The 16405-nt window shown below is 39.6% G+C and overlaps 2 protein-coding genes across 4 annotated transcripts in view; both read left to right on the forward strand.

The window, feature by feature from the left end:
• Positions 1-16405, forward strand: part of NEDD9 (neural precursor cell expressed, developmentally down-regulated 9) — a 503823-nt gene that overhangs the window by 390865 nt on the left and 96553 nt on the right. The gene's annotated exons all lie outside the window — the stretch shown is intronic.
• MAK (male germ cell associated kinase) overlaps positions 1-16405 on the forward strand; it is a 40916-nt gene that overhangs the window by 7209 nt on the left and 17302 nt on the right. For all 3 annotated transcript variants that reach the window (XM_060164280.1, XM_060164281.1, XM_060164282.1), the window contains exons 4-8: positions 2095-2174; positions 4770-4902; positions 9536-9707; positions 10698-10865; positions 14527-14838. In XM_060164280.1, coding sequence (XP_060020263.1) covers positions 2095-2174; positions 4770-4902; positions 9536-9707; positions 10698-10865; positions 14527-14838 — 865 coding nt within the window. The remainder of the gene's footprint in view (positions 1-2094; positions 2175-4769; positions 4903-9535; positions 9708-10697; positions 10866-14526; positions 14839-16405) is intronic.

The following is a 16405-nucleotide window of genomic DNA, read 5'->3' on the forward strand; positions in this document are numbered from 1 at the left end:
TCTTGCAAAAGGTTAATGAAGGAATGGAGGAAAGAATGAAGTTGCTTTCAAGAAAGGATCTAATACACTTGTTTATTAGAATGCTTAAGTGAATCATAAAAATGTGTTACCAGTCCCAAGGAAATTCTCATTTTAATTTTTAAACAAACAAACAGAATCTCTAACGAAGGAGAGTTTCAGTCACCTGCCATGAGCTTGGAGAGGATAACATTTTGGTGGCAGCTGCCGGTCACATCTGGGAGTTTAATGTCCATTTTGTCCGTTTTTAAAGCCAGAGTTGTTCAGCCAAAGAGCCTAAAATATGAAATGAATTTCCCAGTAGAATGATGTTGATTTCTCTCTCTATATTTCTTACACACACACACTCTCTCTCTCTCTCTCTCTCAAGGTCTAAGGATGGTCAGTGAATTTTTCTTTAATCGTATCATTCCTTCTTTCAAAAAATACTGTATTGAATGCCTGTTATGTTTCAGGCTGATATCATCATGACATTAATAGCAGTTAAAATAAAAGTAAAGGATATTCTACCTCTCAAATCAGTGTTTATTTTTCTAGGGTTCTTTCTAGCTCCTGTATACAGACATGCATATTTTCTATGTAGTTGTAATTTTAGTGGTGATACATTTTTCTGTTTGATTTATTCACTTATAGGCACTTTTTAAAATTAATTAATGTATTTATTTATTTATTTTTTGGCTGTGTTGGGTCTTCGTTTCTGTGCCAGGGCTTTCTCTAGCTGTGGCAAGTGGGGGCCACTCTTCTTTGCGATGCGTGGGCCTCTCACTATCGCGGCCTCTCTTGTTGCGGAGCACAGGCTCCAGACGCGCAGGCTCAGTAGCTGTGGCTCACGGGCCTAGTTGCTCCATGGCATGTGGGATCTTCCCAGACCAGGGCTCGAACCCACGTCCCCTGCATTGGCAGGCAGATTCTCAACCACTGCGCCACCAGGGAAGCCCTATAGGCATTTTTTAATGCTGATACATAATCTTCATAGTTACCATAGCTAGTGTGTTCTGTTAAATGACTATACCAAGCTTCACTTACCTCTTTGAACTTTTTAAAATAAATATCAATGGGAGAATAGGTTGGTAATTACAGTGTATAATACTGATGTCATTATTTTGTAGCCATTAAAAGTGATAATTATGAAGATTATAAGAGTGCTTATAAGTGAATAAAAAACAGAAACCAAAGTTGTATTTATGTAACATTGACACCTAATATAAAAGTTATACACACAGATGGATTAGGCCTGGATTAGAATGCTGAAAAATCAAAATAGTTTCCTTATCAGGTGGTGGGATTATGGGTAATCTTCTGGGCTTCTAATAATAATTTATGCTCTTCAAAATATATGAAATGATAAACATATCCGTGGTATACTGAGATATAATTTTGAAGAAAAAATTAAGTACATGTAAATACATGAAATATTATACTTTCATATGATTTTAAATATATATATAAGTGGAAGTGGTGAATGCAATTGCAAATGAACATTAAAAAGACTCAACTTTGGAATTTCATGATTCAATTCTGGATTTCTAAATTAAAAGGAAATTAAAGTGATATTGTTTAGAATACTATTCAATGTCAAAAGTATAAATTAAACCATTAACAACTGTACATGGTAAAGGGTTATTTGAGGTTAGTGGTATTTTTACACTTTTGTTTTTGGTAGCTTAACTTCCTGAAATATTGTTCTTGAGGATTAATTTACAAGCCTTTTTTATTCAAGTAAACTTCTTTTCCATGTCAACTGAAGACCAATATACAAAACCTCTGCTCTGATACTATAACTGAACCTTTAGTGTACAGCATTCTTTTTTTTTTTTTTTTTTGTGCGGTACACGGGCCTCTCACTGTTGTGGCCTCTCCCGTTGCGGAGCACAGGCTCCGGACGCGCAGGCTCAGTGGCCATGGCTCATGGGCCCAGCCGCTCCACGGCATGTGGGATCTTCCCGGACCGGGGCACGAACCCGCGTCCCCTGCATCGGCAGGCAGACTCCCAACCACTGCGCCACCAGGGAAGCCCTACAGCATTCTTTTTACAAATTGAATTACATCACTGTTTATTTGTTCATTTCTTCACAGAAACAAGTTGTTCCCTGAGTCGGTCATCAGAAATATTATGTATCAAATATTGCAAGGGCTGGCATTTATCCATAAACATGGTAGGTTTCATTGCCCTGCCCCTTTAGATTACTGTCACGGTCATGCATAGGAATTGTATATAAACTGTTAAATAATATTATATTGGATAACTACAAGTTTGGAGTATGTGCCTACTAACTGACAGTTTTATTTTAAAAATTTAGAAATTCTATAATTCTATATAAAATAGAATTTCTATAATCTGTAACTATCTTCCTCTATAGCAGAATTTTTTTACAGTTTGATCATCAGCCTTTAGTCTCAGTTAACCCCATCCTGCTACCTCATTCCACCTAATTTTACCATGGAAATGAAAAAAAAAAGAAGTCCCTCTTTTGGAAAAGACTGGAATGCTTTGATCTATCATGATCAATTATTAACACTTAAACAGTTTAAAGCACCTGTGCTATGGTATTTTCTAGTCTTCCTTAGTATTTACATTTAGTAGTTTCTATATTTGGAGAAATTATTTTTATGCATTTCTTATTTATGTAATCTTAATTTATAGTTTTTTGCATATCTATCAAACCAAAATAAAGTTAATATTATTACGAAAAATTTTAGTGATTTAATGATCATTAATTTTTAATGATTCTAGTTTAGCATCACTAGATGTTTAGATATTAAATTAGGCTAGTTTATATCATACCATTGCTGCACTGTGAGAACAGGCATTCAAAAATCACCATTAGCCTCCTTTCATGTTTCATCCTATATTTTATATTTTCTTTTCTCCTTTCTCTTTTAACTGCTACAGGAAATAATTTATTTTCTAGAAATGCTATGCAGAATTCCATATAAACATTGTAAGAACATTCCTGAATCCCCAGGGGTTTTTTGTCTTATGTAAACTATTAAGGTCTTTAAAAGCCTAAAACCCATGAAAATATATTACAATCCATTGATAACCGTCAGTCATTTATTAATTACATGGAATGTAAAGGATATATGCTATTTTAATTGTTCATATTGGATTCCTGGTCTTCAACTCATTTTTAAACTCTGGTCAGCACGGTTAACTCTCGATATTTGCCTGCGTTAATTTATGCTAATGGAAGCAAGTGTGATGTGGAAAACCAAAAGCCTCAGGAATTCTCTGATTTTTGGAAAGAGTTTTGTGTTTTGCTGATATTTTTTAGGCTAGTAATAAAATTGGCTTAGATTCCTTGGATATTTATCAACTATCAGCAATTTCAGAGCATAAGGGATTGAAGGAGGAAACCAGCTTGGAATTTTAAAATTGTTGATGAAAGTAAATAACATATGAGTAATCTAAGTTGGCTTTATACATGCCTACATAGTGATCTGGGAAACCAGACTCCAAGAACAATAGACATTTTTACAAAAGCTAAATTATTCTTGCCATAGTTCGTAAACATCTCAGATGTAATCCTTTGAGAAAATAGATATTTTAAAAACAGTGGCTGTCAAAAGAAATGGACTAATATTTTAGTTAAAGCTAGGACCAAGTTACCAATATATTTATATTAGTGAGGATGGGGAAAACCTCAACTGTGGTTTAATTAAGATTTTATGGATTAATGTCACTTCACCATCACACGTGCTCCCATTCCTGTCTTCATATTATGAAATTACGATGTGTTTCTCTTGGAAGTTAGTGAAATGGATGGATCTCAGTAGCTATTTTGAGTAAGGAGTACCAGGTAAGCAGAGTACAGAACTGTTGTAGATGTCACGGAGAGCCCACGCTGGCTTTGAAGGGGTTAAAAAAGTTTAGGTTTAGAAAAGTCTTCCTAGCTCAAATCTGCATGAAAACCCTCTGGTGATGATGATGATCACCTACAATTGATGACCAGGCCCGTTCTTAATGCCCCACCCTGCAAAGTCATTAGGATACAAGTCATCTGTGTACAACCAGTGTGCTTTACCTATTCCTTAGACATTTGCAAGGAGGGCTTTCTGCCCTCATTTTCATTGGGCTGCCATGTAGCTTTGGTAACTAGCCATTTATTTTATATATTAAATTGGTAAATAAGCATTATAATTATTGGGGTTGTTTCAACAACGCAGCTACCGGGGAGAACTGAGCTGTTAAATAATTTTAAAGGAAGGAGTTGATTCAAATGTGTGGCGTTCCATTTGTGTTTAATGGACTTCTCAAAGTGATTATACTCAAGGAATCGCAGGTTAAACTACAATGTGGTAGAGCAGTGATAAGACCAGCTTCACTGACTGAAGCCTGATATGCAGCGCTCCTTCTGCTTTCACTAGACTGCTTCTCTCCAAGCTTCAACCTCCTCATCTGCTACCCACTGGTGATCATAATACCTCCTTAAGGGTGTTGTTCAAATTAGCGGAGATAATCATAGTGTGGCAGTATCTAACCCAGTGCCTGAACTCACCGGATCCACAAATAGAAATACATGTGGATATTTATTTTTTTAATGGCCATATATACTGTATGAACTTCCTTGCCAAATTATTTTGAAAGCAGGGTCCCCACCTCCCATCACTGTGCAGACAATAAATATGGTTTATTTTTTTCCTAAGCTCACCTTCCTAATTAGAACAGAGAGGCTCAGCTATCTTGTTAGTAAATCAAATATGTCTAGATACGATGATTTATTATTGTTTTTCCTCTCTATATTACCAAGGCTTTTTTCATAGGGATATGAAACCAGAAAACTTGCTTTGTATGGGCCCAGAACTTGTGAAAATTGCCGACTTTGGACTGGCAAGAGAATTAAGGTCACAGCCACCGTATACTGATTATGTATCCACCAGATGGTGAGTAGTTTTTAGCAACGGTCCAGAGGCATATGTCTCTGTTGACGCTTTCCTACAGTAGATCGTTACACATCTTTCTGGAGGTTCCATATCAAGTATTTAAAGCAAAATGTAGAACTGAATTTTTTTTGTATTCTTTGGAGAGAGAGAAGGATTGCCTCGTGACTCTTGTGATAAATGAAAAGGGAAGGAAAAAGGATTTCACGCATCCATTCATTCATTCAACAAACATTTATTGAACCCCTGTTATGTGCTGGATACTATTTTAGGCACTGGGAACACAGACGTGAACGAAACAGAAAAGAATCTCTGCCTCATGCTGCTTACATGACAGCCAATACATAAACAAATAAAGAATGTCCTGAGTTACCAACAGAGAGACACACACACGTTCACCACAAGCACGTAACAGTCCCATCTTGCACACTACCCAAATGTCCATCACCAGAGGCATATATATTCACCCAGTGGACTACTTCACAGCAAAGAGAATGAAAGGCCTACAACTACGTAAACAATATGATGAATCTCACAGATACAATGTTGTGAGCAAGAGGCCAAACAGAAAAAGAGCACACATTATGTGCTTCCATTTATATAAAGTACAAAAATAGAACGAACCTGTTAAAAGTCAGGATAGCGGTTACGTGGTCAGGGTAGGGGCAGTAGTGACTGGAAGAGCGCAGAGGAGGGGCCCTCTGCGGAGCTGGTAACACGCAGTTCCTTGGTCTGGGTGCTGGGCCCATGGGTATGTTCTAACTGTGAAAATTCAGCAAGCTGTACTCTTAGGACATGTGCCTTTTTCTGTACGTATATTGTATTCCAATAAAAACAATTAAGAATATTTGAGTATCAGATAGTGATACATGTACATCTCTACATATTATTATACAGAAAAATAAAGTCTGGAAAGGGACAGGGGATTGGAAGAGACAGGGGAGGGAAGGGGTATGCTGCTGTTTTCAACAGGCGGTCTCACTGATGCCGGGCTGGGGAGATGCTGGGAGGCAAGAGGCTTTCAGGCAGAGAAAATGCTGAGCGTAAAGGCCTACGGACAGGAGTGCCACCGTGGACTCTGCAAAGAGCAGAGTGAATAAGGAGGGTGGGAGCGGGAAATGAGCTCAGAGCGTTTGTGGGGTGGCCGAATGTAAGGACTGGGGTGTCATGCTCATCGGAGAGAACCAGGGGGCCCCTGGAGGGCTCTGAGCTGCCGTCCTGAAAAGGGTCTAGAGGAGCAGAGGCAGAAGCAGGGAGACCAAGGAGGAGGCTGTTACACTCTCTTGGGCAGAAAATGACAGTGACTTGGATCTGGTGGCCATGGAGGTGGTGACAGGTGTAAGATGCTGGGTGTGTTTTAAAACAGAGCAGATGTGATTTCCTGGTGAAGCAGATGTGGGGAATAAGATGAAGGAGTCAGAGACTTCAGGGTCTTTTCCATGAGCAGCCAGAGGGCTGGAGTCAGCCCTGATGGAGACGGGGCTGCTGTGGAGCTCGTGGGGGGAGGCGCAGTTGTGTTTCGGGTTGAGGGGTGCCTCTGAGACCACCACGGGGAGATGTCACGGTAGGCGGTGGGACCTATAACCTGGGGTTCAAGGAGCAGGGCTGGGCTGGAGACATAAACTTGGGACACCTCAGTGTTAAAAATTACAGGGTTGGGTGAGGTCACTAAGGGACTGAGTGTGGTTAGAGAAGAAAAGAAGTCTGAGGACAGAGACTGGAAAGAGTGACAATATGTCCCGGTTTGCTGCGGACAGTCTCGGTTATCAACAGTTTCGTTAAAACAAGCTGGGACACGTCTGATCGACCTCCGCTGTATGCTTCCCAATTCCTCCCTGGTCCGATCTGGTGACACGAGAGACCCATAAACCAAGTTCACACTTCAACACATGGCTAATTAACAATGTCAGTTTTAAATGAGTGCCTTCCAACTGGCTTCGAAAAGAAAAATCAGTTACCGTATTTCTAATAATCATTTGATTTTTTTTCATCACAATTCGGAGAATCAAAGTGAAGCTTCTGGAAGGTCATTCCTTGAAAAGTGAAATGTCTGACGTTGCTATGAATGCTATTTAACTTCAGTTAAAACCTTTGAAAATAAACTTATTTTTGCCGTGGTAATACAAGTTCTAGTGAAGCCTAGCATCACAAAAACAGTATTCTTACTAAATTAAGAAACCCAGAAAGCAGACATTTATTTGGATTGGTTAAGATGCATATCTATTTTGTAACTGCATCCAAATAAGCTGCTAAATTTGCATTCTACCGATCAAAGTAAGCTGCAGTTGTCAGAATTTACACATTACACATACACGCAGAGGGTAACTGCACTGCAGCATTTCTGTGACGCTCCTGATGCTGACTACAGAAACGGCGGCAGCACGGCTGCGTGTGCTTTCTCTCTCTGCCGTCTGTCATTCGAAGTTTAGAATTGTTTGAGCCTTTGAAAAACTACTTTGTAAGTCAATTTAAATGATTTACAGTGGTATCTAGCTTTTCTTGTAAATAATTCCTTCATATTTTGGTTGCATTTTGTTTCAAATCACTTGGAAATCTTCATTCAGAATTTTTGATAAATGGACGCCAAAACCCCAAAGCTTTTGAAGTTTATGGGAAACTGCAATTATTGAAAATGAGGTTTGCAAACAGGAAGATAATGATATTTATCCCTACAAAAGCAAAGGAGGAACTGAACAAATTAAATAAGAGCTCAAAGTGTACTAGTTTTATCTTTTTTGTTTGTTTGTTTGTTTTTTTGGGTTTTTTTTTGCGGTATGCAGGCCTCTCACTGTTGTGGCCTCTCCTGTTGCGGAGCACAGGCTCCGGACACGCAGGATCAGCGGCCATGGCTCACGGGCCCAGCCGCTCTGCGGCATGTGGGATCCTCCCGGACCGGGGCACGAACCCGCGTCCCCTGCATCGGCAGGCGGACTCTCAACCACTGCGCCACCAGGGAAGCCCTAGTTTTATCTTTTTTAAATGTATAATTAGAATTGGAAAATCTCCTCTTGCAGGGAAGAATCTTTTTAAGGAGCTTCTATTTTCAACTGGGTAAATTTAGATTCTATACTGAAATGGAATGAAATTGAGAATACTTGTTTTCAGTATCTAAATTTGGCAAAACCTTCAAAACAATTTTGTCTCCTAAAAATATCAAAACATAATAAAAAGTGTTGGCAAGGATGTGGAGGAACTAGAACCCTCCTTTGCTGGTGGGAGTGGAAAATGGTACAAAACAGCCTGGCAGCTCCTCAGTGGTTAAACATATAGTTACCAAGTGATCCAGCAAAATCCCACACCTAGGTATATACCCAAGAGAAATGAAAACGTATGTCCACACAAAAACTTGTATACGAATGTTCACAGCAACATTACCCATAATAACCAAAAAGTGGGAAAACCCCAAATGTCCATCAACTGAGGAATGGATAAACAAAATGTGGTCTAGCCATACCGTGGAATATTATTCAGCAATAAACAGAAAGAAGTACTGATATATGCTACAACATGGATAAACCTTGGAAACATGTTCAGTGAAAGAAGCCAGTCACAAAGGACCAGACAGTGTATGGTTCCATTGATGTGAAGTGACAGAACAGGTAAATCCACAGATAGATAGTAGATGAGAGAAATGGGAGTGCAGGGCTGTTGGAGAGGTGTGGGGGTTCTTTTGGGGGTGATGAAGATGTTCTAAAGTTGATTGTGATGACGGATGCACAACTCTTGTGAATATACTTAAAGTCACTGAACTGTATGCTTTTAAATGGATGTACTGTATGTTATGTGAATTATATCTCAAAGCTGTCAAAGAAAGCTACTCTGAGTGGAAGCCAAAGGACAACACTGCAAAGCATTTAGGCTGAAACGTTTATGCATTTCAACATGGAAAAAAAATTGAGAATATCCTCCACCAGCTACCTTTGCCTTATAAATAGAGTATTTTTCTAATTAGAAATATTATCAATTAAGGAAATTGAGTCAACTGAGGACTCAGCACTTTCAAACAGATAAGCCAAAAGAAGGATGGATAAACAAGCACAGGGAACTATATGCAATATCCTGTGATAAACCATAACGGAAAAGTCTACAAAAAAGAATGTATATATATGTATGACTGAATCGCTTTGCTGTACGGCAGAAATTAACACAACATTGTAAATCAACTATACTTCAATAAAATAATTTTTTTAGAAAAAGATGGGAGAAAGCCCACTACTCAGGGATAATCTTTGTTAATCTTTTGTTTTCGATCCTTCATGTGAATATATCAGGATTTAATGCGTTGTAAAATTATACAACTGCTCCCATTCAGAACGTATCTGCTTCCGTTCAGAGCTTCTCCGCCTTTTCTTAATGTATTATATAGCATTTCCACAGTTATTTGTTCGAGTGCCTGTCTTAGGCCACTTGGACATTTCGTTTATAGTTGTCTTGAGCTCCACTACTTGCTTGTGGTCAGGAAAAATGTGTGCTAGTCAATATAAACCCAACACATTGTGCAGAGAGATGCCTGATACAGAGAAGGCAGTTAATACCTGGTTGATTGAAATGCCTGACCAAACAAAATCCTACTGCCATTCCACCTCTGAAACTACAAGCACAATGGGCTGTTTTGTTTTGTTTTCCATTTTCATAGGTATCGTGCTCCTGAAGTTTTATTAAGATCTTCAGTTTATAGCTCTCCCATTGACATGTGGGCTGTTGGGAGTATAATGGCCGAACTATACACGTTAAGACCACTTTTCCCAGGGACAAGTGAGGTCGATGAAATCTTTAAGATTTGCCAAGTTTTAGGGACTCCCAAAAAAGTAAGTACTTTTGTCCTTAAGTTGTTGTAACTTTTGATTATTTGTAACTTGGGGGCAGCTAGCTGATATTTTCATTTTCAGAAAGGCTGACGCTTTAAGGGTTAATTTTCTTATCATCAGTCTTTTTTTGTATTGGGATGGGATGAGGGCTGCAAGAAGCCTGAATCCCACCAGACTGTAGAAAAAGGGGCTTACCTTTCTTTAAGAACTTAAGGGAAATTTCTCTATATTTAGAATTCTATGTGTTTAACTTTGGTCTGATGACCAGCCGATGACTACATGCTTAGCCTCTTTCCTACCTGTTCTGTGAATGTCCATTGGGATCAACGCATCAATGCCAGGTGTCCTGGATTTTATTTTCTCTTAACCTTTTCTTGTTTACATTTATATACCTCTGCCATGGATATTTAATTTCTTGAACTGAGTACTTTTCAATTAACTATTGCACTCAGCTAGACTTCACTTTCTGAGATGCACTTATTTAATAAGTTTAAGTTTGTATAATTACACCTGAATTAAATGAGCGTGTGCCTCGTAGTTAACATTAGTCAAGTTAACGCAGCTATTAAAGCTTTAACGTAACTCATTTCCCAGCTATGTGCAGTTTTTGACATTGGATGCAATGTATAACATATAATGAGGATCTTTGTAATAATCAGTGTCTTTGTACATCGCTTGTCCTTACTTGTTCAGAGCCACCTGGGTACCATCATCACCATCGAGATCCAAAAGACCAGAGTTTAACATTTTGAAATTTATGAAAGTGCTTTCTCACTTTTTCCCTAATTCTCAACTCACTGTTCTTTCTAGACTGTTTATAGCACTGAATTGTGTATGTGGTCTGGTATTTCATTTTCACATTTATTTATATGAGTCAACATTAAAATTTTCATACACAGTGATTTTTATATTATTACTCTGTTTTAAATTGATCATTAAAAACAAATTACTTATTGCCTCCCCTCCCCCACTTATATATTCCTTAAACAGAGTGACTGGCCGGAAGGGTACCAGCTTGCATCCTCTATGAATTTCCGCTTTCCCCAGTGTGTTCCTATAAACTTAAAAACTCTTATTCCCAATGCCAGTAGTGAAGCTATTCAGCTTATGACTGAAATGTTGAGTTGGAATCCAAAGAAACGACCAACAGCAAGCCAGGTAAGACAGATCTCCCTGGTATAGTTGTGTGTGGGGGTTTGTTTGTTTTTTTAATTTGAGGTTTTACAATATCGGGGATATTTTTCTTTACAAAGACAAGTCTATTTTCAACCAGAGTTTTACCAAGAGAATTAAGCCCTAAAGCTTAAGGCATCCAGTGTATGTTATGATTTAACTTCTAGGCATGTAAGATTCTTGGGAGAATTGCAAAAATAGCCACTCCAATGATTTTCTGTTTTGTGGTTCAAATGAGGAACCCTGTGGAGGTTGAGGTTGAAAGGAATTAATCTCTAATGGTAAAAATTCAGGCATGTCGACACTTTGATCTCTGACTTCTAGCCTCCAGGATGGTGACAAAATACATTTCTGTTGTTTAAGCCACAAGAGCCTTAGAAAACTAAACGGTGAGGATAACTGTCTGGGGGAAAAAAGCTGTATTTCTCTGGCTTTTGAGGTGGGGGTAGAGGCATTTGGATTTACTATTCCACTTAGATGACGTACACTAGGAGAAAAACGATCCCTCCACCACCACCAAAGGAAATAAGTGGTTGGCTATGAAGGCACAATGGCTTCTGGACAGAGAATGAATGTTCACTTCAATAACCTTTCAAGGAAGTTTTGAAATCACTATTCTTTCAATATTTATTGAGCACAAACTAAGAAACTACGTGCCTGGTAGTATGTTAGGTGGTTGGAATTTCAGATATGAATATACGACCCCTCTCCTGGCCTGGTGGAACATTCTGCAAGTACTCAATTTTCTACCACACTTTTTTGGGGGACAGAGGGCTTTGATAATTTCGAGACAGTTAACAGAGAGCTGTATAGGGATGATCCTTCCACCCAGAGGAAGGATGGTGGTAAAATTTAAGGAAGAATTTGCAAAGGAAATGACATTTACACTAGGCATTATAAATGTTGGAATTTGCTCCCACTTTTTTTCCATCTATCATCTTCCTTTTCCCTTCTTTCTCTGGCAAAGTGATAGAGCTCTAAACGTGGAGGCAGTGGCAGAACTGGAGGATGAATGGGAATGGGGGAATGGTGGGAAATGGGCTAGAAAGACAACTACGAAATAACAAAAAATCAGATTTAGAATTAGAAAAATGTTGACCTGATTTGCATAGCGTAGTTTGTATTCTGTGTATGACTCCAAACGTTTATGATGAGCTTGTGTTCATTTCATAGTTTAAAAGAATAAAGAAGAAAGTAAAAGTCAAAAAAAAAATTCAGGCACGTGACAAGCTAATTAGGAAGAAACTTGTCACAGGTAATAAAAGAGCATCTCTTCAGTTAGACAACCTAGTAGACTTTCCGACGCTCTCCTACCGTGTAGAGGACTCGGGTTCCCTCGACACGGCAGCATCATCCCTCCACAGGACTGGAGTAATGCTCCGTCTCCGGCTCCCACAAGAGGGCAGCGTGTGATACCCATGCTTGGCTCCTTTGTGACTATACCCTCAACACCTACAGATGAATCCTGTCTCATGGTCTTAAAAACGCCATGGTTTTATCTGCAAAGGGCTTAACTTAAAAAGTCGTAACAGGCTTTATGGTATTCTTATTGTTATTTAAATATAAATTGAGGATTGAAATAAACCAAATAATTATTTGGCTTTTAAAAAATTTAACTTGAGACGATATTTTCTAAAGGTCAACTGGAAGAACAAATAGGGAAGAATAGCCAAGACAGGTTTGAACAGTAATAAGTAATCAGAGCACAGTGGTAGGGTTAGACAGCTTGCCCTATCGAACGTTAAAATAATCTGTAAAGTGATAGTAATTACAACAGTGGGGTACTGGCATGAGGTACTTACAGTTGCAGAAGCTGCAAGTCTGTGTAAGGTAAAATCTCTATATATATGTGTGTATGTATCTGAAAGACTAGAAAGAAGTTCTGAAAAGAGAAACATCAAAATGTGAGCAGTAGTTTTCTCCTGGTGCTGGCTTTCGAGATGATTTTCATTTCTTCTTGAGAACTTTCTATACATTCCTTATTCTATTCAATCAATATTCCCTTAACAAACAGGAAAAAAGAAGTTATTATTTTTTAAAGATCCTCTGTTTCTTTAAGGATGGTAGCTGGTATCTTAAAGAGGAAAAGTTACAGATGAAGCCCTGGAATTACAAAACATTCATAAAGCTTCTAGCTCCAAAATGTACATTATTGACTTAGGAATAGTGACATATACTAATTAATGGGGCTACTTAATCCAGAACCTGAGTCCTTCTATGTGTCAGGTACTGATGTATTTAAATCGTCTACAGTTGTTGAGTTCCACTTAGCAATGTCCATGTAGTTAACACACACATCAGGTGTGGTAGGGGACACAACGAAGTTTCTAAGGGGAAACTTAGAAGAAACGCTTTTTCTACTTCTGCCAAAATATACACCTCCCTGCCCTTCACCTCTTCCTTGTTTACTATTTCATTGCCCTGCTTTTTAGCGGAAGCAGGGAGACAGGGAGAGGTTAAGTTACAGGAGTTGCCTCTGTCCATCTAAAATCTGCCCCTGCACGCCTGAGAAGTTAACTGTGGGTCAGGGCTACGCCTCCACGTAGGCGGGTACTGGCTTAGGGCAGGCGGTGCAGGGGAACAGGGCTTCATTATCTTAAGGGGCAGTCCCTTCCCCGATACACACACACACAACAGCAGAACTGGGAACTTCCCTCCCCACGCAGACATGCAGTACTGATAAGGGGACCTGTATCCACAGCTGAGCTGCACAGAGAGCTTCAGACACTCTCCAGACGAGTTTTCACCAACCTCGGTACTTCTGACATTTTTGACCCGCCAATGCTTTGCTGTGGGGAGGCTGTCCTGTTCGTCGTAGGATATTAAGCAGCATCTCTGACAGCGTGCCTAGATGCCCGGAGCGCCTCCCAGCCCCCGAGCTGTGACAATAAGAAAAACGTCTCCGAAGGGGCAAAATACCCCCAGTTGAGAACCACTGCTCTAGCCTGTGTCACCCAGATGGTCACCAGCTCTGTCCCCTACCCCCCACTTCCATGCAGTAACAGTGATTTGATGACTGATCTAGTGAAAACTCAGTGACCATTTTTACTAGTACTTGTATAGTTTATTCCCATAAGTACTTTCTCTTTGCTGTTATAGTGTTAAAGCTTATTTCAATTTCTTAGAATTTTTTTTTATTGCTAGTAGACACGTACTTATAGTTAGGCTAAAAATAACCCTGAATTTTATATGATGTTAGAGTTAATCATTTAAAATAAACTACATAGAAGGCTTTCTTAACTCATTTCTTAATGCCTTTATGGAGTCTAAAACATTATCAGTATCTAGTGTTTTAGTTTGGGTTAATCCCTCAAATTCAGCCACTGCTTATAAGCTAGACTTTGTGTTCTATACGGAGTCTTTACAAGAACAGTTGCCTTGACTGGATGTTAAAATTACAAGTGAGTTATACATTCTTTCTACTAATATGTACTTTTTCATTTTTTTAATGAAATTTTCTTCTCAAATCATTTTTTTTTCTGGGTATCTTTTTAAAGTCATCACGTAAGGGGAAAACTGGATGCTTTCTAAATCTCTGAAACTACCTAGACTAGTGATATATGCCTAGCCCAGCGCTGGACAAGAGTTTATATGCAATAAATTTAGGTGAAACCTTTTGCCATTTGTTATTTCCATGCTTCTTTAGGCACTGAAACACCCATATTTTCAAGTCGGTCAAGTATTAGGCCCTTCCTCACATCATGTGGAACCGAAACAGACTTTAAATAAGCATGTGCAACCACTAGAGTCAAAGCCACCTGTAGTTGATCTAGAACCTAAGCCTCTGCCAGACATAAGTGACCAGATTGCCGGACAGCCCCAGCCGAAAAACAGCCACCAGCCACTGCAGTCCATCCAGCCGCCACAGAACACGGGTGTCCAGCAACCGCCCAAGCAGCAGAATCAACAGAAACAGCCGCCAACGCTATTTCCAAGTATCGTCAAAAACATGCCAACCGTAAGTAGCCCATAATGACACTTTAGACGCGATGGTTTGGTTCCATTAGAATTTTGTTTCTAGGCATTCTAAACACGTTGGGGAAGACATAGAAGATGTCCGTCTGTTTTCGTTTCTCAGTACAGACCCAGAACCCAAAACAGCGTCTGGCACATGGTAAATTCTCAACAAGTATCTGTTGAATGAATGAATGAATAACTGTCCACACTGTTTTTGAACCGCCTCCAGGGTCTTGAGGAGTCCGCATTATCTTTGGGGCAATTCTGACTACTAGAAAGTTCTTCCTCATACTGAGCTCAAATCTGGTTTCTGTAGCTTTTAATAAAAGTTAATCACTCTTCCAGAAAGGCAGCCTTTCAGATATTTGGAAATCGCCCTTACATTATCTGCCCCTTTCTCTAAGAGAAACACCCTCAGTTCCTTCACGTACTCCACAGGGATGTCATTCACCGATGACTGAGTGACCCTCGGTTCCTGTGTCTGAAGGAGCCTTTGAGTCCCCTCACCCTCCTGCTTCCCCTTCCAGAACCAGAGGCAGACAGTAGGTAGGAAACATGAAACAGGGTGAACCACCGGCAACATTCCAGAACCTGTGTTCACTCATGCCATCAAGGACTACTTTTTTTTTTTTTTCTTGGAAGGCCCATAAAATGCTGACTCACACTGGGAGGGAAGGAAAGGAAGTTAACATTACTAAATAGCTACTAAGTGCCATGCACTATGCAACACCCTCCCACCCTCTCGTATGCATTCACCAAGTTAAAGTACCCAATAAACTAGCCCGCAATTTTGAGATGGCTAATGAGCTGCGGAGTTGGGATTGAGCATTCTGTTAGCTAAAATTCCCAAGTCTGTTTTGTACAAGTGCTTCTGTTCAATCACATATTCTACACCTCTCATTGTGTATTTGATCTCTAGGATTCAAAAATTGGAAGATCTTATTTTTACCTCTCACATTTCTAATAAGTATTTTTGAACCCTTATTTTGTCTTCTCAGTTTAACCATTCTGCCCAGCTTGTCACCAGCTATGGAATGGTTGTTCATTTTTTTCCTCCTGTACCTTCACGATGAACAGAATAGCAATGTGCCCTTGGGACAGCAAGCCACTAGAACCTTCTTCTAGACGGATACTGATCCATTAATCAGTACTCTTGGTCAGATTATTGAACTATGTACTTGTCTCAGTCTGCTCAGGCTGCCATAAGAAAATACCACAGACTGGGTGGCTTAAATAACAAAAATTTACTTTCTCACACTTCTGGAGGTTGGGAAGTCCGAGATCAAGGTGCCAGCCAACTTGATTCCTGGTGGGGCCCTCCTCCTGATTTGCAGACAGCACCTTCTTGCTTTGTCCACATGGCAGAGAGAGAAAACAGCTCCCTGGATTCTCTTCTTCTAAGGGCACTAATCCCACCATGAGGGTCCCACCCTCATGACCTCATCTCATCCCCAGTTACCTCCCAAAGCCCCATCTCCAAATACCAACCCATTGGAGTTGGGGTATAAATTTTGGTGGGACATAAACATTCAGCCCATGACAGTACTAATGCTCCTCTGTTGTCCTTT

Source organism: Lagenorhynchus albirostris, chromosome 10 (assembly GCF_949774975.1).
Source record: "Lagenorhynchus albirostris chromosome 10, mLagAlb1.1, whole genome shotgun sequence".
Lineage (NCBI taxonomy): Eukaryota > Metazoa > Chordata > Mammalia > Artiodactyla > Delphinidae > Lagenorhynchus > Lagenorhynchus albirostris.